This window comes from Oryza glaberrima, chromosome 2, assembly GCF_000147395.1.
Source record: "Oryza glaberrima chromosome 2, OglaRS2, whole genome shotgun sequence".
Classification (NCBI taxonomy): domain Eukaryota; kingdom Viridiplantae; phylum Streptophyta; class Magnoliopsida; order Poales; family Poaceae; genus Oryza; species Oryza glaberrima.
Genome location: NC_068327.1, coordinates 13,006,875 through 13,028,988, shown reverse-complemented (window position 1 = coordinate 13,028,988; position 22,114 = coordinate 13,006,875). Strand labels below are relative to the sequence as shown.

Here is a 22,114-nt window from a genome sequence, read left to right as displayed (position 1 = left end):
TGAGTTTCTTGGTTGACCGACTAACCTTCTTACTAAGGCTACTTTTCCTTGGTGCCTCTCTATTCTGTGCAAGCCTCCTCAGTGTCTGCAGAATGTGCATATATATACACACACATATTCACACAATCAAGCTGTCAGTCTCAAAAAAAGTCATAAAATATGCAGGTTATTTCCTGCAGACAGGGATCGTTCAACCTCCTAATTACTTTTTTATGCACTTTTGTGTGCTGTTGAAGTGCTGCGGAGGGAGATCATCAAATGTATCAAAGGTATGGCTGGATGGATGATTGACTCACTAACCTTAGGGTCTAGTGTCCTCCTTCCTTCTCTTTCTAGATCATTAGATGTTGCTGCACCCTTCCCACTGTTGCTTCCTTCCTTTTGCAAGGCACATTTTTTTGGCCCCTTCAGAAGACACACAGAGGAAAAAATATATATACATATATACAGCATATATAGCCGGATTTCTATCCACTGTCTAAAAAATATAATATGAGAGAGAGAGAGAGAGAGAGAGAGAGAGAGAGAGAGATGAATACCTTAATGAGGCTATTATTCTTGTTATCCTTGACAGAGTTAGGCAAGGGAACAATCGATCAAATAGGATCCGCCATACAACCTGCAGGCAATATAAACGTGATCTAGATGCTATAGCATATAAAACAAAAAAGCACACAAATTGTAGCGCACAGGTAAGCAAAAAAGACAACAAAGATGCTGGCTCGAAGAAGATAAATGGGAAAGGACCTAACCCGAACAACACACAATGACAAGGATCGAAAGAGGTTCTTCAATTACTTTGATAGCTCAAACAAAGACTCTACCATAGGTAGAACACAAATTCCCTAGCTCAAGAAAAGCTAAACTGTTATTGTGTCCTATTTTGCAGCATATGCATCTTGGTAACCTAGCAGTGCACTCAACTAAATTCTGTTGGGCCTAATGTATGTGATACTTATAGGCATCAACACAATGCACTGAATTTAGTATGCAAGTGAATTATGATGAATTTTGTGCATATAATCTCCAGTAAAAAGGACTCCAGGATACACCTAACATATACTGCCTCAGAAAGAGCCCGCCGATCTTCATGTAACACAAGTTTCTTGAAATCTCCCCATCGGGAACACTTGCCTTCAACAAAGGCTTTGATCTACCTATCTAGATATTTGCTTTAATCTGGAAGCAGTGTGCCAAACAAATAGTGGAACCCTTACGCAAAGGTGCCATAGCCTTTAAATCGTAAACTACATTGACTGTATAGATGATGTTACAAGGCATAAACTTTATATTTTCACTGCACTATATAGAACAACCAAATCCATACAAGCTGTAGAAAATCCAGGCCATGAATTACTGTATGGTGGAAGGATATGGGCTGAATAAAGGTAATTAGCCAGAGAATCACATGCAAAAAGGAACAGAACACATTTAATTTGTCTAGGACAGTAAACTATACGAAGGATTGAATTAGACAGTTTCATTTATATAAACTCGCATGTAACAGGAATAAGGGCCACCATAAATCAACTCAAGTGGTGGTTTTCAACATGAAACAGTGGGAGAATTAACTATCAAATCTGTAGTTCAGTGACCTAATGATCAGGAATACCCACCTCTTGATGCATGAAAAGCCCAATAGTACAACCTTATACTTCCCTTTGGCTTCTTGCATTTACCATCCTGCTGTAGTGATAGAAGGGGAAACATTCAGAACAACAGTAAAGCATATATACTGTCTTTCATAGTAGTCATCATGTAACAATCTACCTCTAATAAATCAATTGCCTGGTGAATACATTCAGATAACAAGTGCATCCCCTAAATCAAAAGAAGGATTGGAGGATAAGATAGTTAAGCAAAACAAATCTGCCATCACAAGGATTTTTTTCACACCTACATAACTATTCTAATCTAATAGTTAATTAAAATAAATAAGCAAAGTCTTATCAAAGCTGATGAGGAAACCAAGATAATTAACTGTAGAATTCCCAGAGGATAATCTAGCATGTTATGGCAACTCTATGCTGTACATGTGACCACACTGAAGCACTACATGCACTGATGATCTTGCATAATGCAGTATCATTTTATTAAGTATGCACCTGCCCTCAGCGACCTGATCACTAACCCAAAAAAATAAAAAGTAAGGTGGTAACAATATTCAATATATCACTGCTTATTTTTCTTGTCAAATATCTGATAACTGCTCAGTAACATGACATAGGAATAGCTCAAATGTTTTAGTGATCATATTCCTCATGCAGAGCGCCCAAAATAGATATTTTGAGCTGTGTACTGACCCTGAAGCTATATAATCTGCAGATATAACTGTGCCTCAATGCCACTTGTTGCAACTAAATGGGCACCCACATGATTGGAAGTAATCAGTGCCTATCAACAAAGATAATGCAGGTATGAGGTGAATTTACAGTTGTGGTTGGCGAGGGCACCCATTGCGGAAGACAAAGGGAAAAAAATTAGACTATCTAGGGTAGCAAAAATCTAGCTAATGAGAATCTGATTTTCCTAACCTCTGACTTTTAATTTATTTTATTGATTTAACAACTACAACTTCTTGAAATCTGAATAAAAAAACTAAATTATTTAAGAGAACTTCGAATTCTAGGAAAAGTTGTAGCTGACAAAAATTTCCCCAAGCATGCCAACCTAATGAATCTACTCCAAAATCTCTATGTAGAATTGTCATTTAATATCAGAAGTTTCAAAATAGAAAATAATATGTAATCTTATGTTTCAAAGTGATCTATAGAATATTCTTTTCTAATGGGTTGGAATCATATAAAACTCCTATAATTTCCATAAAAATCGGAATGGGCATAAATTTTTACTCGCTCTGATCTAAAATGTAGTTAATCTTATCAAATTTATGGTACTACGCATCAATATTCTACAACGAAGGCAGCATAGTTTTACTTCTGTATAAATATTCAGGAGTATCGTGCCCGCACTCTACTTTTCAATGTAATATCTTCGATAAGCCGACCCATTTCAACTACCACCTTTATTAAAACCTAATAAAATAAACATTTCACACAATGTGGTGCATACTTGCTTCATACATTGACTTGTACTTGTACTGTCTACAATATAGTTCATATTAGCCCTTAAAATGTAACCAATGAATCCGAAAACCAGAAGTTCCAGAAGGGTATACAAGCGCACAATATCAGACTATCAACTGGAAAATAGCAACGCCATATTTAAATATAATCAAATATAATTGCCCTGAATCCACAAGATGCTGTCAGAAATCACAAATAGGATAATATGACATGAATATGCCAACATGGCAACAACTAAAAAAGAAATGGTAGTTTAGTGCTACCAGCCCTCTGGACAAACGCATTGTGTTTAGTGTTTACTCATAAGTCCGGAAGATAAACGAAAGAACGAGGGCAACCTGCTCATCACCGGGAATGTCCGTGCCACCATCTCGTCCCTGCCTCCCTTGACCTCCACATCTCGCACACCGCCGTCACCTTGACACCGCAAAGCCACACGAAAAGAGTTCAGCAATAACTTAATCTTGGAATAAAACACTCGTTATAACAATTAATAAACGAAAAGAGTTGGGTATTAGTTCATGAAGAATTCTGTATGAATATGGATAAACGATGGAAAGAATAAATAAAGATCTTTTTTTATTGCATTCCATATCTTTTGTCCTATTCTTCTTTCCCCGAGGGGTATTTAAAGAGAAAAAAGGAATAAAGGGTTAATTCGTTCTTGATAGCCATTTCCTTAACAAGTGAATGGGAACATACTTTGGATCAGAATTCGAAGAAAGTACTACTTGCTCATTTCCACCAATTTCAAGTCCTTATTATGATTCCTTTTATGAGGAAAAATATCTAATGCTTTAGATTCCCTCATTACTAATCCTTTATGTAATTTAGTGTTTCTAATCCCTCACTAACTTTTGATGGATTCCCTTATGATTACAACTTTCTGTATCAGGAATCCCTTATTATTGCCCGCTTCAAGATATGATGACTAATCAAAAAATCTCAACCTTGAGGTAAAGAATTTACACCGCTTATGTTTACTTCCATTTTTTCTTGTACATAGGAAATGAGATTTTTTCTTTTTACTACAAATTAATAAGCAGTTTTGTTTCACTCATATAGCTATCTAGTTTAACTTACTAACCTGAATATAGAATAAGAAAAGGAGGATAAATATTCAATGAATTTCAGAGGAAAAAGATCCTATTTTAACGAATCGCACGTAGAGATATTGCTAGGACACAAAAAGTTAATGGGATTTCATAACTAATAGATTGAGCGGCAGCTCGTAGACCACCTGAAAAAGAATATTTATTATTTGAGCTATATCCTGCCATAAGAAGACCAATAGGAGCAATACTTGAAATGGCAATCCATAAAAAAACACCAATACTAAGATCCGCTAAAACAAAGCGATATCCCAAAGGAATAACTAAAAAACTTAATAAAATTGATATGACTGCTATAGACGGTCCAATGCTAAATAAGGGAATATCCCCTCGGGATGGCAAGATATCCTCTTTAAAAAGTAGCTTAGTTCCATCTGCTATAGCTTGAAGCAGTCCCAGGGGGCCAGCATATTCAGGACCAATACGTTGTTGTATCGATGCGGATATTTCTCTTTCTAACCACACAATTACGAGTACTTCTATTGTGATTCCTAGTAAGAGGGTCAAAATGGGTAGAATCCATATCAGTCCATAGACTTCTTTTAATAATTCCAAGTTCGAAAAAGAATTGATAGCTTCTACCTGTACCCTGTCTATTATCATTTCAACGATCAACTTCTCCCATAATGATATCTATACTACCTAATATCGTCATGATATCAGCCAATTTCATTTTTTTGACTAGCTGAGGAAGAATTTGCAAATTAATAAAACCGGGTGGACGAATTTTCCATCTCCAGGGGAAAAGACTATCATCTCCTACCAGATAAATTCCTAATTCACCTTTTAGATTAATCTGTCAAGAATAGTTTCGCCGCTAGATCGGTTGTAAGACCCCAACTTGTGAGCTTAATCATTCATCTGCAATTTTGGTTGTATTCTTTCTTGTTCTTGTTTTTGTTCTTCAATTCATAAGCAGGGATTAGCCTTCTCGGCGAGGTCAACCGGGTTTCGGCACTGTTGATAATCAGAGGAGACGTGGTGCTGCGATTGCGGGGCTCAAGAACGTGCTCGTTTAAGAAGTCGGATCGATTTGTGTCACGACTCCACCAAATCGTTGATTATCCGAACCTTTCGGAAAATCGGGAACCCTTGTCCACATCACATTTCCTCGTGAAAATCCTGCCAATCTAAGTACATATTTATCGTGTAGCTACAAAAGTTGACATATCATCTGTTCTAGTAATATAAACATAAATTGTAAGGTATAGATGCCACACTATTAATATCTAGCACACCACTCTCCCACAACTTGTTAGGGCTCGTGTTAAGTTGGGCTACAATTTCACCGTTTTACCATGCCATCTGAGGTAGGGAGACAAATCTATTCTCAACTCTCCTCCCTTTGCTAGCTGAGCACAGATCTAATGCGATATTAATGGTCCGCTTACATCGTCTTACTGTATTCGCTCTAATACAACTAAGAATGATCCGATAGTTGTATTTTTATATCGGTAACTGGCAATGGCTATTACCCTGTTGAAGTCGCTCAATGAGGTTAGTCATGTTCTCTTGCCAATAATACAAGAGCCGAAATTTAGGGCTTAGAAATATGATGATTGCTGTCATATTTATGTAATATTATGTTGCTGTACTGTTTTTGATTTCATATAAGAGAAAATGTTGGAAAATAGAGAGGAGGATCAAAATTAGAGAACTTAGGAGTGAAAAACTATTCCAGCTTATTCGTGAGAGTGATATTGCTTATACTGAGAGTGATATTGCTTGTATAAGCGAGCTCCGAACGGACAGGAGGACATTTCGCATTCTATGTGACATGCTTAGAGACGTCGGAGGGATCAGTAGCTTCATTCTTATATATACTATCTCACCATTTAAAAGAATAGAACAATAGGAAAGTTTTTTTTACCGAAATGGAGAGACTGTAAGTAGGCATTTCAATTTATGATTGCTAGCTGTTCTGAAGCTTCATCAACTTCTACTTAGGCCTTGTTTAGTTCGCTAAAAGAAAATTTTTGGATGTCACATCGGACGTTTGACCGAATATTGGAAGGGGTTTTCGGACACGAATGAAAAAACTAATTTCATAACTCGCCTGGAAACCGCGAGACAAATTTATTAAGCCTAATTAATCTATCATTAGCACATGTAAATTATTGTGGCACTAATGGCTAATAATGGACTAATTAGGCTCAAAAGATTCGTCTCGCGATTTTCATGCAAACTATGCAATTAGTTTTTCATTTTATCTATATTTAATGCTCCATGCATATGTCCAAAGATTCGATGTGACGTGTTTGGGAAAAAAAATTGGAAACTAAACAAGGCCTTAAGAAGCCAGAACCTGTGACGTGTTTGGGAAAAAAAATTGGAAACTAAACAAGGCCTTAAGAAGCCAGAACCTATACCTGAGGACACAACCAACGATAGATGGAAGTATTTCAATGCAACCCATTCTAAAAAATAAATCACATTTCCTTTCAAAAAAAAATCACATCTCACCACTATTAATTGTACAATATTTTATTGATGTGGTGTTCTAGATTGTAGAATTGCCTAGGTGCATTGGATGGTACACACATAAAAGTAACTGTCCCAACCAGGATAAAAGGAAGATATAGGTCAAGAAAAGGAGACATTGTTGCAAATGTATTAGGTGTTTGTGCACCCGATATGCAGTTCATTTACTTACTACCCAGTTGGGAGGGTTCTGAACATGATGGCTGTGTCCTTCGTGATGCAATTCACAGGCCGGATGGGCTTCGTGTCCCTCAAGGCGAGTTTTTTTTCCAATCAATTTATTTTGAAGTGTGACACTCCACAGCCTGAATTATATTGATATTTCTTTTTTTTAATTTTAAAGGTTGCTATTTTTTTAGGGAAACACTGTAGGGGAAGCCCCCATAGTAAAATTAATTAAAATATAAAGAAATATTTACAACAAGTTCAACCAACCCAAGAGCAGATGTCTCTCTATTACATTCAATCTATGAACTAACAAAGAGAGATCACTTTTAAAGGTTGCTATTACTTTGTTGATGCTGGTTATACAAATGCAAATGGTTTTTTAGCCTCTTACGGAGGCCAAAGATATCATTTAGGTCGTTTCACAGCACTTGACCGACCATGTAGTGCAGAGGAGTACTTTAACATGAGGCACACAAGTGCTAGAAATATTATAGAGAGGTCTTTTGGAAGACTAAAGGGTCGTTGGGCGATTTTGATGTCTCCATCCTATTTTCCTATCAAAACTCAATGTTCTCTATTGCACAACTTAATTTTGCAAAAGATGTCTAGTGATTCATTTGAGGATGAGGATGAGATACTGTCGGATATACTTAAGGGAGAACTCGCTGAACCTGAGTTTATCTCAGCTATTTCGACATCTGATGATTGGACGAATTTTCGCAACACTCCTGCTCAAGGGATGTATAATAGCTATAGGGCTCATTGAGGTTTGTGTTTTAAATGGAATTTCTAATTGATTGCAAATCAGAACTAAAAACAAATGTTGGTACAACTATGGACGCTCACTGATGTTAGTTTTCTGTTGAATTTCTAATATTGCAGTTATGGAGCATCTTGGAAGCTCAAGCATTGTGCGTGGGAGAGGCAAGAACAAGAGGATTTGGACGTACTTCGAGGATGAGGAATTGATCAAGGCACTGTTCGAGATTGCTTTAGATCCAAGCTGGAAATCAGAAGGGGGTTTCAAAAATGGATACTGCCAAGTTCTAGAGAACGTGCTTGCTAAGAAGTTGCCAAATTCTGGCCTTACTGCTGTTCCGCACATCGAGTCGAGAGTAAGACACTTTAGGACCAAGTTTGGCGCAATTGAAGTGATGCTAACCAAAAGTGGCTTTTCTTGGGATGACAACAGAAAGATGATACAATGTGAGAAACAACAATACGATGATCATTGCAGGGTAAGTCATCAAACTAACTATATAATTATATGGAATACAAAATTTATTTATTGATTCATTAGTGCATTGAATTGAAATATGTGAAACTAACTGTAAGATATTTTCTGAAATTTTGTTCCAAATAAGCGGCTATGTAAAATTCCTTTGAAATGTTTGCGAAGACAACATTATGGTTTTCTTGTAGTATGCTCTCTCATAAATATGTTCTCTTGTGTTTTTCATGTAATTGTTGCATTTTTGATGTCACAGTAGCTGCATAGGTCTCTCTTCTGCTTGCTAAACCATGACCTTAATTTTGTGTCATTCTTTGTATTTTACAGAAAAACAATGAGGCAAAGGGTCTGTATGGTGTAGCATTCCCTCACTATGATATACTAGCTGCAATTTATGGTAAAGACATTGCTACTGGAGAAGGTGCAGAGGGTTTTGGTGAGGCTGTTGCTAATATGGAGAAAGAAATTGTTCAAGATATTCAAGATGAAGAGGATGAGGAGGATGAAGAGAGAGTGTCTAGAGAAACACCTCGACGGAGCGTTGATTCATCAGCACCTCGACGGAGCATCGATTCAGCTGCACCTCGGCGGATCATCGATTCAGCTGCACCTCGGCGGAGCATCGATTCAACTGCTTCAAGCTCTAAGAAGTGGAAGAAAGACAGCAACAAACTGAAACATACCTTGTCAAGTGACCCTTTTATGGATGTCTTTGCCAATGTTCAAGGTGATCTGAGGGATGTTACAAAGCATGTGGGAGCAATGGTGGCATCTATGCAACATGAAGCTGAGATCCAAGAGAAGGCAATGGCTGAGGAGGACCCACTACAAAAAATTCAGAATGAAGCTATTCTTGAGTGTCAAAAGCTTGGATTGACTGAAACTGAAGTTGTCACTGATGCAGCTGCTTTTGTAAAAGTGCCGGCTCAAATGAGTATGCTTCTTGCTCTTCCAGAATCTCTCAGGAGGGAGTACGTCCTGAAAATACTTGCTGGTAATTCCCTATACACATTTGCATGTTGTATTACATACTTTATTTTGAGGTCATTAATTGTAAGCATATTGCATTTTACTGTGAACAAATTCGCATCAAATACCTTTTATTGCCTTATATACTATTTGTCTGAAACCATGAACAAGTATAATGCATGTATGGGTCCAGCTGTCCAGCTCAATGCCATAGGAATTAACCTAAGGAGGCATAATTCACTCCAAACTACTCCTAGCTGGAGTATGTGCCTTTGCCTTTCTTGCTTGCTTGCACCTATAAAAAAGTGGTTCAAGAAAACAAAGCTTTTCTACCAATTCCTTGTACATATTCTGTGATCAAAGTACTGTCCTATTTTTAAGACAAAAGTACTACCCTAGCTTATTTGTTAACTAATCTGGTAGTTTCACTCATGTCAATTGTTCATCCAATCCTTTATCGATTGAATTTTGAAGGTGTGCCATTGATTATATTTTGCAAAATATTATCTTTTGTCTTGAATTCTTGCTGTCAAAATTTGCATCCAAATAGAAGTGACAGTGTTGTGCTTGTTCACTGCATTTGCATCCAAACAGAAGTCTCCATATTATGTATTTTCTCGTTGTGTATCAGTTTCAGAATTTGATTTCTCAACCGACACATGTTTTGCTTGCACCTGTTAGTCTGTTACCTGGCTGCCTAACCAAACAGCGCGAATGAATTGGTATCCGTTACAGCAACTATCCAGACAAAGCACGTAATCGGTTACCGGTGGAAGCATTCCCAATTACGTTTACGTTAACATTATTGAACCAAACACCACCATGTTCTCTTGCCAATAATACAAGAGCCGAAGAGTTGCCAAATGTTACTCTGCCATTTGCAAGTTCCGCAAGGGACCGCATAACTGCAAATAAGCCTGGAGCTCAATGCTTACATGGCCTGAAAAGGTGGCCATACTCTGAAGAATGATTATAATGTATACATATCTATGTGCTGAGAAATATAAAAAACTATAGGACGAGAACAGCTAAAATACAACAGAAAAAAGAACATCTTGAGGCCAAAGGAAGCACTGAGCTTTACAGGAGGCTCGCCAATCCTTGCTAATAGTTGGTCAAGATTTTATCTGGTGATACACCATCTGCTACAAGGGCTGATGTGATCTCCTGTGAAGCAGAATACATCATCATCATCATATACAACTAATGAACGGGAATAATGGAACTCATCGGATTTTAGTTAACGATAGAACTTAATGAGATAACTCGTACCAAACTGCCATCCAAAAGAACAAGACAACAAAGACCGATAAATTCATCTGTACAATCGAAAATCCGTACAGTGCACGGGCAAACCGCAAACTAATTTGTAACTTTGCACCACTTGCACCCATGTATTGGTAGCCAAGAGCAGGCTGGCCAGTGTTGTGTGTTGAACCAAACAAACTCATCGACAATGAAATCGACATCGCAGTGCTGGCCATCGTGTTGAAACACCATGGTGGTTTGAGCCTACCACAGCTGCTGCAATCTCATCGACAATGAAATCGACATCGCAGTGCTGGCCATCGTGTTGAAACACCATGGTGGTTTGAGCCTACCACAGCTGCTGCAATCTCCACCAGAAACTTATCATGCTATTGAAGATGGCCACAACCCAAGCAAAACCAGCTTCATAGACATGAAGGACTAGCAGGTCCTTACCATAGATGACCCGAAATGGAGTGGAATGCTTAGCTGTCTAGAAATGAGTTGCAACGAATCTTAGCACAGGGCATTCAGTGAACTCACTGTGGGCCGATCATCAGCGACGCAGTAAAGGTACATCTGCCAATGGGATTGGGGATAAAAGGCAAAGCTCATGTGTAGCATGACATATACCAACTGGAAGAGATCCTCTTAAAAGGCACTGGTGAAGATGGGATCCCTTTTGCTCATAATAGATAACGGGATACTCTGTAGCTGGACGATCTCATTGGACAAGGCCCTTGCAATGGAGCTTGCTATATTGGGATGGTCAAGGGCGATGAATCGCTACTGTGTAGTTTGGATGATGTTGTACAAGAAAGCACTTGGGGCGGAGCTATATTAGGACGTTCAAGGGCAATGATGTGAGCGCACTTCAAGAACCAGTCCTTGACGGTAGGACGGCATACATAACATTCACCTTTCGGAGAACCTCAAAAAGGGGATATGCACCTACATTAGAGATGACTCCTGAAGGGGTTGCATGAGGCTAAAGGGGTGGAGGTGTTCTATATTATTGTTTTGCCACATGATATCCGCCTATACAAAAGTCCTATAACAAATGTCGCATGCTGGCAGTGGCGTATCTAGGTTTTTCTATGGGTGGTCCAACCAATATATATTTTTTTAAAAAACCCTAAATATAACGAAGCTAGGAGTATAAATTGATCAAATGTGCATCAAAATGCATTAATAAGGGTGCTTTTTTTCTTTTTCCCCAAAAAAAATTCATTTTTGTATATATATGCATTGGGCTAGGATTTTTTTTGGGTGGTCCCGGGACCACCCTTGGATCCGCCTGTGCATGGTGGACACATGCAAAAGTGCAACTGTAGTTGGTGCAAGGTCTTTTCGGTGTCCTCGTCATACCATGGTGTCGGCCAACAAGTTAGCGAAATTATCAATCGACTGGCACATGGAACTTTCCACGGTGCCGTAGGAGACCATCGACCGTGCTCTAATATTACATGTTCCTTGTATCACAATATTGCATCGAGGCCTGCCTATACTCTACCCTAAAAGCATAACAGCTTACCTAATTATTTGGTGGGATTGTGGAGAGGCATTGATCCTAGATGTACTTCAAGCTAAGAGGTAGGTGAAAACTATGGAAAACATCATTGTTGCTTGATGTGTGACAATTCTCACATCATAGGTCAACAAGGAGACATCGAGATCAAGTCACACAACAATGCTAGATTCAAACAGTTGCCAAATGTGCATACGGGCTCCTTTTCAGGCCCATAAGTACTTGGTCGAAAGCTCTTGGAGTCCTCTTTCCAACAGATTTAGCATCATCTCTATATTCCATCAAAGTTGGCCACAATTAAAGAAAGATGGTGTTGTGCCACCTGTCATGAGCCTTTATGCTTATAATTTTGTGTGGAGACTAGGACCTCGGTCCAAGTGGGGCCCATGTGGAGTGCCCCTCAATCATGTGGAGCACAACCCTACACATCCCAAGGTCATCCTCCCATCTCCTTAAATAGCTAGGTAACCTTCAGTATTTCTCGGGTTTTCTTATATTAATTTAGTCATTGCTACTTTGCCTTGCGTTGCACGTGTCTGCCAGACCGCCTAATTACTCGTCTTCGGAACCACACCTTATCGAGTGTTCGATTTATCGTGAGCTTGAATTCCTATTTGTATTATCAAATTACTTTAATCTTGTTCTTCCTTGTTTCTTCGATTTACTTGCAGAAATAAGGTTGATCTGACCAGGTAAGATCAACAACAGATGGAGAGGTGTATAGATCGCTAAGGTGCAATACAACGTCTAGTACAATTGTAGTCGGGTCATCAACTTCTCTCCCAAATTGTAGGTATCATCAACTAACAGAAAAATTGGACCATCCTTGCTCATATCGATTGGAATTACAGAGCTGTGAGCGTTTCACTACTAAAGACAACCTTAATAAGTTGGATCAACTCTCACTCTTAGGACAATAACTTTGTGTTAAGGTATGTCTGCCCTGTTGAAGAAAGCAAGGAGGGAATCAACTTGATGGAGAATCTAACTGAAGTCTAGACCCAAGGTGTCACAATCGACTGCAGAAAGTGTGTTGATGTTAGGATCTACAAGACAAGCTAGTGATCAACAAAAAATTTAAGAGGTTGGAATGTACGCTCGCCTTTGGTCCTCCAAAAAACTCCTTCACAAGCTTGGATAGCTAAACAAAGTCGTAATCCTAGATAAACGTTTTGTAGTATCCACACAAAACCACCATAAGATCTATCGCTGTAGAGGATTAGGTATTTAGCTCACATGGTGTGGCCTCTAAGCCATGCTAGGTGATGAGATGTCGAGATGGTTCTGCCACTAGAAGGACATGGGCGAGCCATCAAATTTCCATACATGTGACAACATTTTAAACAACTATACATTGACGATGTCGAATCCTCCAAGAGGAATTGTCACCCTTTTGCTAAGCCAGGTGCTTGTCACCCAATTGTTATTAGTGATGCCAAGCTTACACGCATTGTCTCATGCACATAGTTGTGTGAGTTGTAGACCATGAGTGCAACACAATGGAGGTGCCCTTGATAGAGACTAGCAACTATTCTACTTGTGTGGATGATGATAACATTAAGTGATACCTAGATGTCCTCGGTTGGCTTACAAGGCTCTTCCAACTCTCTATAGTACAGCACCATGGGCGATGTAGTGGTGGATGAGACCAAAATTCCTAGGCAATTCTAACATAGCCGCCTAGGTTCGATTGGTCATTTTCTTGGGTTAATTAGATCCATGCCATCACAAATTTCACGATTTAGAAAAATACCATTACTATTCACCTATTTTTAACTATGCCACTGCAATACATCTGAAATCGGATCCATGCCACTCTATACAACTCAAACATGTTTTGAAACGTATTTTTGCTACTGTATTTTCATAGGGACCAAAATACCCCTCGTCCTATCCCCGTAGGACCCACCTGTCAGGTTCATCTTCCTCCACCCTTCCCAATCTTCCTCTTCCCACTCTCTCCACAAGCTCTTCCGATGGTTTGCAGGGACGGCTCCTGATAGTGGAGGCAGTGACGATAGTAGCATCCGACGAAGCCGCGACCTGCATTGTGCTCTCCGCTAGGCTCGAGGTGCGGTGGAAACGAAGCTCCAACCAGCGGTATCTTCTGAAGAAAACTTAAAAAAAAATACGGTAGCTTCTGAAGAAAACTAGAAAACTGAAAAAATATTAAGGGGAAAGGGACAAATCAGATGACGGGAGCTAGCAAATCTCCTCTCCTGTCCAGGGTGCTTCTGCAAAGGCAGACCTCCTCCCATAGCGGCCAGGTCGGTCAGCTTGTCGGCCTGATCCTGCTACTACTCTCAGCCATGGCTCCGGCAGCGCGCGCGGACAAGCCTGCGAGGGGCTGGCTGGCAGTGACGGTCGAGGTGGACGAGTCCTCCGCTGTGTACTACCCCCATGGGTATGGCTCATCCAAAGAAGAGAGGCAGAGTGGAGGAAGATGATGGATCTGACATGTGGGTCCCATGTGAGAAATGGGACCAGGGGTATTTTGGTCACTATGAAAATACAATAGCAAAAGAACATTTCAAAACGGGCCTGAAGTGTACAAAGTGGCATGAATCCAATTTTATATGTATTGCAATGGTATGGCTATAAATAGGTAAATAGTAGTGTTATTTTTCCAAACCGTGAAATTTGCTATGGCATGAATTTAATTAACCCCATTTTCTTTGGGTGAGTTGATTGGACCAAGACATAAGGCCTTACATTGGGGGTGAGGGTCGCTAGCGCCCTGTTAGGGCATTGCTGTAAGCATTGAAGGTGGCTCATTGGACGCAGTTGGCTTCGCAACTGGTTTGGCTGTGATGTCCTCTATCAAACGCCATTGGAAAGTGTGAGTGAGGCACATGGCCACATGGAGGTTGTTTGGCATATTCCTCCTTAAACCTCTTAGGTGGAGTAATTCCAATTTGCCAACAGATTGTTACACATTCGTGGTCCATGTGCATATTATCTAAAAAGTGAGGTCATGAAGGACTCCTCATCACGCTCAAGCATATGGTAACATTATTGTGCTACTCCAGAGAAGTGGTGCAACCAACCACAACCCTACTCTGAAAACAAATGTTCACATCATTAACACGGGAGAAGGTCGTACTTACGTTAGAAACTTAAGCTATCTGCGTAGTGCCGCTTTCTTAACTAACAATACTAACTTGAACTAGATAGAACTAAGGGTGGTAGTTTCTCCATTGGGTCTAGGGCCTAGGCAATTTTCTCACCCACGAGTTGATCGGGGTGAGGCACTTACTGCTTCCGAGGGGCGGAGGCGGGCTATATGTTTCATCCACGGTGATCGGCAAGGCCCCGTATACATAGGAGATGAGAAAATACATACTCCACAAAAGCCCATCAAGAAAACCCTATCCTGTTATGTCAATCTCTCGGTCCCCACAAATCCATCCCACACCGCCATCGCAGACCTCCCCTTCGACATCGTGTCCCTTGATCTGCACTAGAACGCATGTAGCCAAACCACTATGCTACGTTCGTCGTTGCGGACCTATCCCTTGACCTTGACTCTGTATCCCGATGAAGTAGCGGCCAGGGCTCCTACGACACTGCAGCTGGCCTCAACCTCATATTCCTCTATCCTAAAGCGTGGTGGTCGACGGTGGCTGATGGCTGGCCTTAACCTCCTATTCCTCTGATGTGTCGCTTCATCTTCCACTTCCGTCCTCAGAGTGGCCAGGGACTGATTTCGCCCCACTCTTCACCCTGGGGCTGGGGTTGTTCTTGTCCAATCCACACCCGCCCCGCTCCGTTGCCAACCCCTAGATACATCTATTGTCACCAAAGAAGATGACATCAACTTACCACAAATCGTTTTGGACAATGACATGGTCTCCAAAAAAATAACTTTAACCATTGTTTTCTATTATAATATATATAAAAATATCAACAAATATTTAGCTTTGCTTCTCAATAAATAATATTATAATGATTATAGTTGAACTAAATTCAATCTACTTAAAATTTTACTTACCACATGCACATTGATGGTATAATACTTCCTCTATTTCACAATATAAGACATTTTGGGTTTTGAATAGATTCATGCATGGATCTAAGTATGTGCTTCATATATGTCTAAATTCATAAGGATGTTAGTAAATATAGACGAGTGATGGAGAGACCAAAACATCTTACATTGTGGAATGGAGAGTAGCATTTTGTACCCAAATCTGAATTTTATATTGATTAAACGTATGTATTGGACACTTCATGATGTGGATTATACTCCAATTCATAAGTCTGCAAACTAACATTACTAGCTCCTGACTGCAACTTGCAGAGTTCAATAAAATTTCAGGGTGAATCAAATTAGCTTTATCTCAAGATGTAATACAGATCTGAGCACACAAAATAAAGTGCAAGAGCTAGTGGTGGTTTGATATAGCTATATTTCTTGCAACAGACAGCATTGGGTTTATCACAATTATGATAAGAATCTAGGAACTACACTAAGCGCAGGGCAACATTTGATTGCTACAAAGTGCAGGGCAACATTTGATTGCTACAGTAAGTGTAAATTATTTTTCTTTTTTTGGGAACAAATAGCTATCGGCCTGGAAAAAAAAGGTTCACTTTTGGAGTATTTACTGCACAGTATTGAAATATATCCTTAAGGTTTCAACTCTTTGGCCAGAAGAACCAAACATAATATTTGTAACCTGTAGCACACATAACAATAGGAATGTGCAAAAGTAAAAAAAAAAAAGAGAGGATAAACATGCCTCAGACATTTGTTTTTGTCCACAGAGCACTGCCCCAGTAGAAAAATGATTTGCTATGTTCTGGGCTTTCAAGAAAGCATCCTGGAAAATGAAAATGATATGATATAAGGTTGTATGTACCTATGAACATATAACAAGATTATAGTAATGTTGGAGTTTTCATATATTACCTGAACATATCCCCGTTCTCCTTTCCAACTATCATCTGCTCGTGACAATACCGGTATTATTTTAAGCCCAGTTGACTCCCAGTTTGTAAACCTATCCTGCCAGAGAGAAAAGGTTTATGTGAAGATATTGTTTACATAGAGCAGAATGAAGGAAAGTTCCAAGTCTCAACCTGATATGCCATTGTTTGGAGATTTCTGGCACCGTAATAAAGTCGTACATCAGCTCTTTGATCCGCAGCAAAACCAAACTCAATAAGTGACCGAACCGGACTGCATGATTAACATACAAATTAACCCGGGTAGGATTCCATCAAAAGGATGCCAGACTATACTTGATCACCAAAACCAGACAGTCAGCAACAATATGGAATCAGACTAAATTATCGTAAAAGATGTATCAGCATTCAAGACATATTTAGCCCTGTCTTTCCTATCCAGCAAATAAGATAACAGCATGCTGATCTCCCTTAGAAGCAAGGAAACCTTTTCCTGCTCTTGGGTAGTTACAAACAAAATACACGTCCTTGACAAACGCCAACTAACATCATGTACATGTTAGTGAAACTATCATGAAACTCCAACATCTTTTTTTCGATTGCCCTATTGCTAGGTTGATCTGGAACATTGTCATGTGTGCTTTTAATTTGGGACCTATCCTGAACAGTAATCAGTTATTTGGCACATGGCTTTCTGCGTTTGGGAAAAAACTTAAAAATCTGGTAGTCACTGGGGTGGCTGCAGTGTTTTGGGCTATTTGGAAAACAAGGAACAAAAAGCTTGTTTTGACAAAAAATTTCCTAATGATCCAACTGATGTAGTTTTCTTTGTTTGCCATTGGATTGAATCTTGGGTTCCTTTGCAGAAAGTGGAGGTAGATCAAAGAAGGCTGCTATTGGGGGCCAAACTCATAAGACAGGTAGCAAATGAGATCTTCAATTCCAAGTATGGATTGAGAGGAGGCGCAAGAAGGATTGGACTGTGAAGTCAGCTTAGATTTGAAGACCTGTGGTGGCTGCAGCCTTGCTATGGTCTTTGGATTCTTAGGTGTCTTAGCTTTACTTTAAAACTGCAGGGAGTTGAGTCCTTTGTGTCATAGGGGAGATTTTGGTTTGGAGTCTTCTGGAAAACCGTATTTTGGATGTAGTTTCCTCAGAAAACTAGCTTGCTGGTAGTCCTTGTTTCCTTTGTATGAAAGAACTCTGTAGTATGCTCATTTCTAGTAATGGAAATGGGGGCTTCATGCCCTTGGTCAAAAAAAAAAATAAAATCATGTACATGTCCTTGCCAAACGCTAACTAAGTTTGCTTTGATGGTGAGGAAAGGGAACTAAACATTCTCACAATATTCTAACAAATGTGAAGCAATAGTTCATTTTAGGTCCAGTAAATTGGTACAACCATTCAAAAACATATAGGAGCAGAAAGAGAAAGCAGAACCCTTACTACTATAGTACAAATGCATTTATCTATTTAACTTTATGCATTGTTCTCTTTACTACTACAGTACAAATGCATTTTTCTATTTAATCTCTACTATTATAAAAATTGAAGATGTTTATGCCGGTCCTTTGGTATGTCATCCGTGTTTGAGTCGGTTTTTAAGTTCGTTCACTTTTAGAAATACAGAAGGAGTCGTATAAGAAATCTCTTTAAAAGAACTCGCATGCTAACTAAGACGATCGAACTCCTAATTGCAGCTCATGATTTTGTAAAACAAATATCCAAGTGAATTCCCACAGGCAGCTATGAGACATTAACATTGGCATCTACTCCCTCCTTCCCAAATTGATCATCACATAATGGAATTCAAAATTTCTCAAATTGATCATCATATAACCGCATGGACACAGATTTCATCAGAATACAATTAATACAGCATAGGAGAATGTGTGCATGCTAAGGTGTAAGAGCAGGTACAATAACAGGCTATAAGCCAGCTATAAACATATTTTAATGAGATAAAGGAAGAGAGAGAAGAGCAGCGGGCTACAGATCTGTAGCCAGCTGCAGCACAGACTCCAAGACATACAGTGTGTAGGATCATGTATTAATAGTGTTGTAAGCAACTATTGTATGAATTGGCTATTACATTGGCTATAAATGATATGGAGCTAGTAGTTAGCTATACTATTAAACTTGCTCTAACTGGAATGATGTTTTAATCGATGCATGCATTGTGGGAGAATGTGTTCATGGTGACTTGATTGATGTGATTTAAATTATCATTGGTCTTGATGCATAAAATATGATGATCAATTTGGGAAGGAGGGAGTAATGTTTTTCTTTAATTTTCTTTTTCTTTGCTTTACTTTATGTTTGCCTCTATGGCTTCTTACGAATAAGAGACTACTTTGAATCTTCAATACTCTTAAAATTTCACATGAACAGATATTAAACTGGCAAATTAGTTTAATGTTCGGTTTTACATGCTTTATATGTAAAAACTATTTTTTTTACTTTTCCTAATCAATTTCAAGTAGTGACATATGATATAAGTTTTCCCTTGAAGAAAAAGTATTGCTATATTATAAGCTTAGCTTTCACAGAATACGATATCTTCCATGATAACTGCCATCGCCATTTTGGGCCCATGGGCCATGAGACTAAGACATGAAAATCATGATTCTTTTAAACCCTTGATTACATGATATTAAGTTAGCTTAAGTCCTACTTTCTTACATGTTTCCCTACAAGAATATTTGGGGCTAAATGGGGGGTGATGGCCAAGCAGATCAACAAAACCAAGAGTGCTGATTAACCTATACATATTTCGTACTAAAAATTGAGAAAGCCAAAGGAAATTGCCCACTATTTGGCTTATTAAAAAAATTGGCATGCGAAAGGAAATTAGTAATACTAAGCCAAAACTAGCCAATCTGCAGACCATTCGATGGGAAACAAACAGCTCACAATCTTTTGCTGCCCAATCAGCATGCTGGGGCAGCTGGGCTGACATGGAAGGTGGTGATTGGATGCACGAAATATGCTATTGGTTTATTTAGTACTAATGCTTAAAAGATCATATATTCTAAACTAAAAGTATTTATTTTGTAATCCATTTAGGAAAAATCTATTTCTCATAACTTAGCCCAGTCAGTCCAGTCATAGAAAATTCACTTTTTTTTACATAGAGAGTAATAGAAGGAAGGTAGAACCACCAATTCGTCATAGTCATATACATATTGGCATTTTACCTTGCTCAAGCCAAAGGCTACCTGCTACCCTACCTATTTGCCAAAACAGCATGCTATCTACCCAATCCTTCAATGCCAAACATTTTGTCATGCCCAGATATCGGTTGTAACCAAATCTTGATATGGTTTATCAAGGCTAGCAATCAAACAGTCAACACAACTAAGGTTTGGCTATTTCTTCCGCCTAGCCACCGCTGCAAATTTTGGCATGACTACTGACGAGGGATGGTGGCCAGAGGGTGTGTGCCCCAACAGGCCCAGGATCACATGCTGTTTAACAAGCCATCTCAACTTGTGTCACATTGCATATGCTGTAAGGCAAAGTGCGTTGCCTCACCATACTGCTGTAGTAAACATGCCATTTAAATAAAAGTATGTAATGCAGTATAACGTAATTGCTAATCTTCGTACACATACCATCCATTTCTCATGTTAATTTTTCATATAGGTAATTCTTTTGTGATCTATTTCATCTGTAAGGAATGTTTGATCCTTAGCAAAACAAAAACAAAAGGCATTTTTTAAGGAAAGAACCAAAGGTGAGGTACTAATTTTCTAGGCTTGATTTATATGCATAAGTAATAGATAACACAATTATGTCAGCACCTACGGTTATTATTAGAGATACTGTTGCTCGACGATACTGTTATTTTCTCATCTTGCATTCTTCCGCTAAGTCAGCCTTTATTTATTTTAGCAAACTGGATTATAGTAAGTAAATGAGTCGTCCGATTAATGAGATACATCAAAAGAAACAAGTTGCATTACGGTGACAACATGTTCAAAATTACTGAAGAACATTGCGATATCTCTAAGCTTAAACATATGAAATTTGTTATAGCTCAGAACTATTTTAAAAGCTTCACTATGTGTAAACTGCAAAATGCTACTAATAAAGCAATATGTGTGACAACTGACTATTGCAGTGTTAACCACATTAAACTCAGCTCAGCATATATACAAAAACAAGCATTCATCAGAGAGAGAAGCAATCACCTGATCCCGGTCCCTGTAGCAAAGAGAAGCACAGTTTGCGCCTCATCGGGCGGATTTATCCTGCTGATGGGGAACCCATTACCCATTATCGCGCCAAGCTCCAGCACGACCCCGTCGCGGAGCCCACACAGCTTCTCCGCCGTGGTACCAGGTACGGTCTTGACCAAGAACTCGAACGCGGCACCCCCAGGCGGCGAGGCGATGGCCATGAACGCCGGTTTGAGCTCATCCTCGCCGGGGACGCGGATTAGGAGATACTGCCCCGGCGTGGTGTAGGATGCGGCGAGGTCGGTAGCGTCGGAGAGGTCCACGGAGAAGTGGACGAGCGAGCCGTCGGCGGTGGCTGGGCCGAAGGAGGAGACGGGGGCGGGGGTCCAGACGGCCGCATCCTGCTGGACAGCGGCGAGGCGACGGGAGCGCATTCGGCGCCGGAGGAAGGGCAGCGAGCCCATTGCGGGCACGGCGAAGGCATGAGGGGAGGGAAGGAGGGGGAGGGTTGTGACGGTGTTGGCGACCGCAGCCATGGCGACCGGCGGCGGTGGGATTCTTGTTGGGGAGCACCCTGGTCGACTGGGGATTTGAGGCGCCGATAAATCTGGAGGGGATAGAATCATAGAAATATAGAATGATGAGGTGGGGTCACTGGATGGAAACACAAAGATAACGGGTAGGAGCCAATTGGTTGTTTGGAACATGGGGGGCTATTTGAACCGAATTTTTTGGTACAGTGTTTCAGGTTACAGTACGTTTTGAATTTGGTCAAAGTTAAATTATTTTAAATTTTACTACTTTTATAGAAAAAAATAGTAATATTTTTAACCCAAGATAAATTTATTATGAAAATTTATTCAATTGTATATTTAATAAAACTATATTGATGTTATAAATATGTAACATCCCGAAAATTAATTATTTTCTAATTATGCATCATGCTGATTCTTATATTCTTAATAATCTCCTAAACCAAGACAATATAATTAGAGGGACCTCCTAAAACTAACTCGCATAAAACCTCTCCTTTTATTTAATTTCTTTCGTATTTTTCATGTAACTAGCAAAAATACCCGTGCGTTGCAACGGGTAAAAACATTCTAATGATAATATACGTTTTTCATGCATAATCATGTCAATGACAATGTTTTATTTTAATGAGCGGCTTGTTTTTTATAAACAATGTTTTTTTCTTGCGA

General features: G+C 39.4%; 2 protein-coding genes across 2 annotated transcripts; one reads left to right on the top strand and one right to left on the bottom strand.

Annotated features, from left to right (window-relative positions):
* Nucleotides 1-7,731: 7,731 nt before the first annotated feature.
* LOC127762515 (uncharacterized) lies at nt 7,732-9,728 on the top strand. Its single transcript, XM_052287027.1, has 4 exons — nt 7,732-8,085; nt 8,406-8,598; nt 8,686-9,072; nt 9,679-9,728. The coding sequence occupies exons 1-4, from the start codon at nt 7,732-7,734 to the stop codon at nt 9,726-9,728; spliced, it is 984 nt and encodes a 327-aa protein (XP_052142987.1).
* Nucleotides 9,729-9,819: 91 nt separating this feature from the next.
* LOC127763025 (fruit protein pKIWI502-like) lies at nt 9,820-21,536 on the bottom strand. The gene is made up of 5 exons (XM_052287596.1): nt 20,925-21,536; nt 16,906-17,005; nt 16,736-16,831; nt 16,566-16,646; nt 9,820-10,214 (listed from the first exon to the last, which is right to left on the bottom strand). The coding sequence occupies exons 1-5, from the start codon at nt 21,446-21,448 to the stop codon at nt 10,152-10,154; spliced, it is 864 nt and encodes a 287-aa protein (XP_052143556.1). The 5' UTR covers nt 21,449-21,536; the 3' UTR covers nt 9,820-10,151.
* Nucleotides 21,537-22,114: the final 578 nt, after the last annotated feature.

What these genes read in the sequence shown, in the direction of transcription:
- LOC127762515 (XM_052287027.1), top strand. Translation starts at nt 7,732, where the DNA reads ATGGAGCATCTTGGAAGCTCAAGCATTGTGCGTGGGAGAGGCAAGAAC. An exon ending in GGATGAAGAGAGAGTGTCTA is followed by an intron (nt 8,599 to 8,685) that starts GAGAAACACCTC and finishes TCGATTCAGCTG; the next exon opens with CACCTCGGCGGAGCATCGAT. An exon ending in CGTCCTGAAAATACTTGCTG is followed by an intron (nt 9,073 to 9,678) that starts GTAATTCCCTAT and finishes GTTGTGTATCAG; the next exon opens with TTTCAGAATTTGATTTCTCA.
- LOC127763025 (XM_052287596.1), bottom strand. Translation starts at nt 21,448, where the DNA reads ATGGCTGCGGTCGCCAACACCGTCACAACCCTCCCCCTCCTTCCCTCC. An exon ending in TCCAAACAATGGCATATCAG is followed by an intron (nt 16,832 to 16,905) that starts GTTGAGACTTGG and finishes TCTCTCTGGCAG; the next exon opens with GATAGGTTTACAAACTGGGA. An exon ending in GACAAAAACAAATGTCTGAG is followed by an intron (nt 10,215 to 16,565) that starts GCATGTTTATCC and finishes TCTGCTTCACAG; the next exon opens with GAGATCACATCAGCCCTTGT.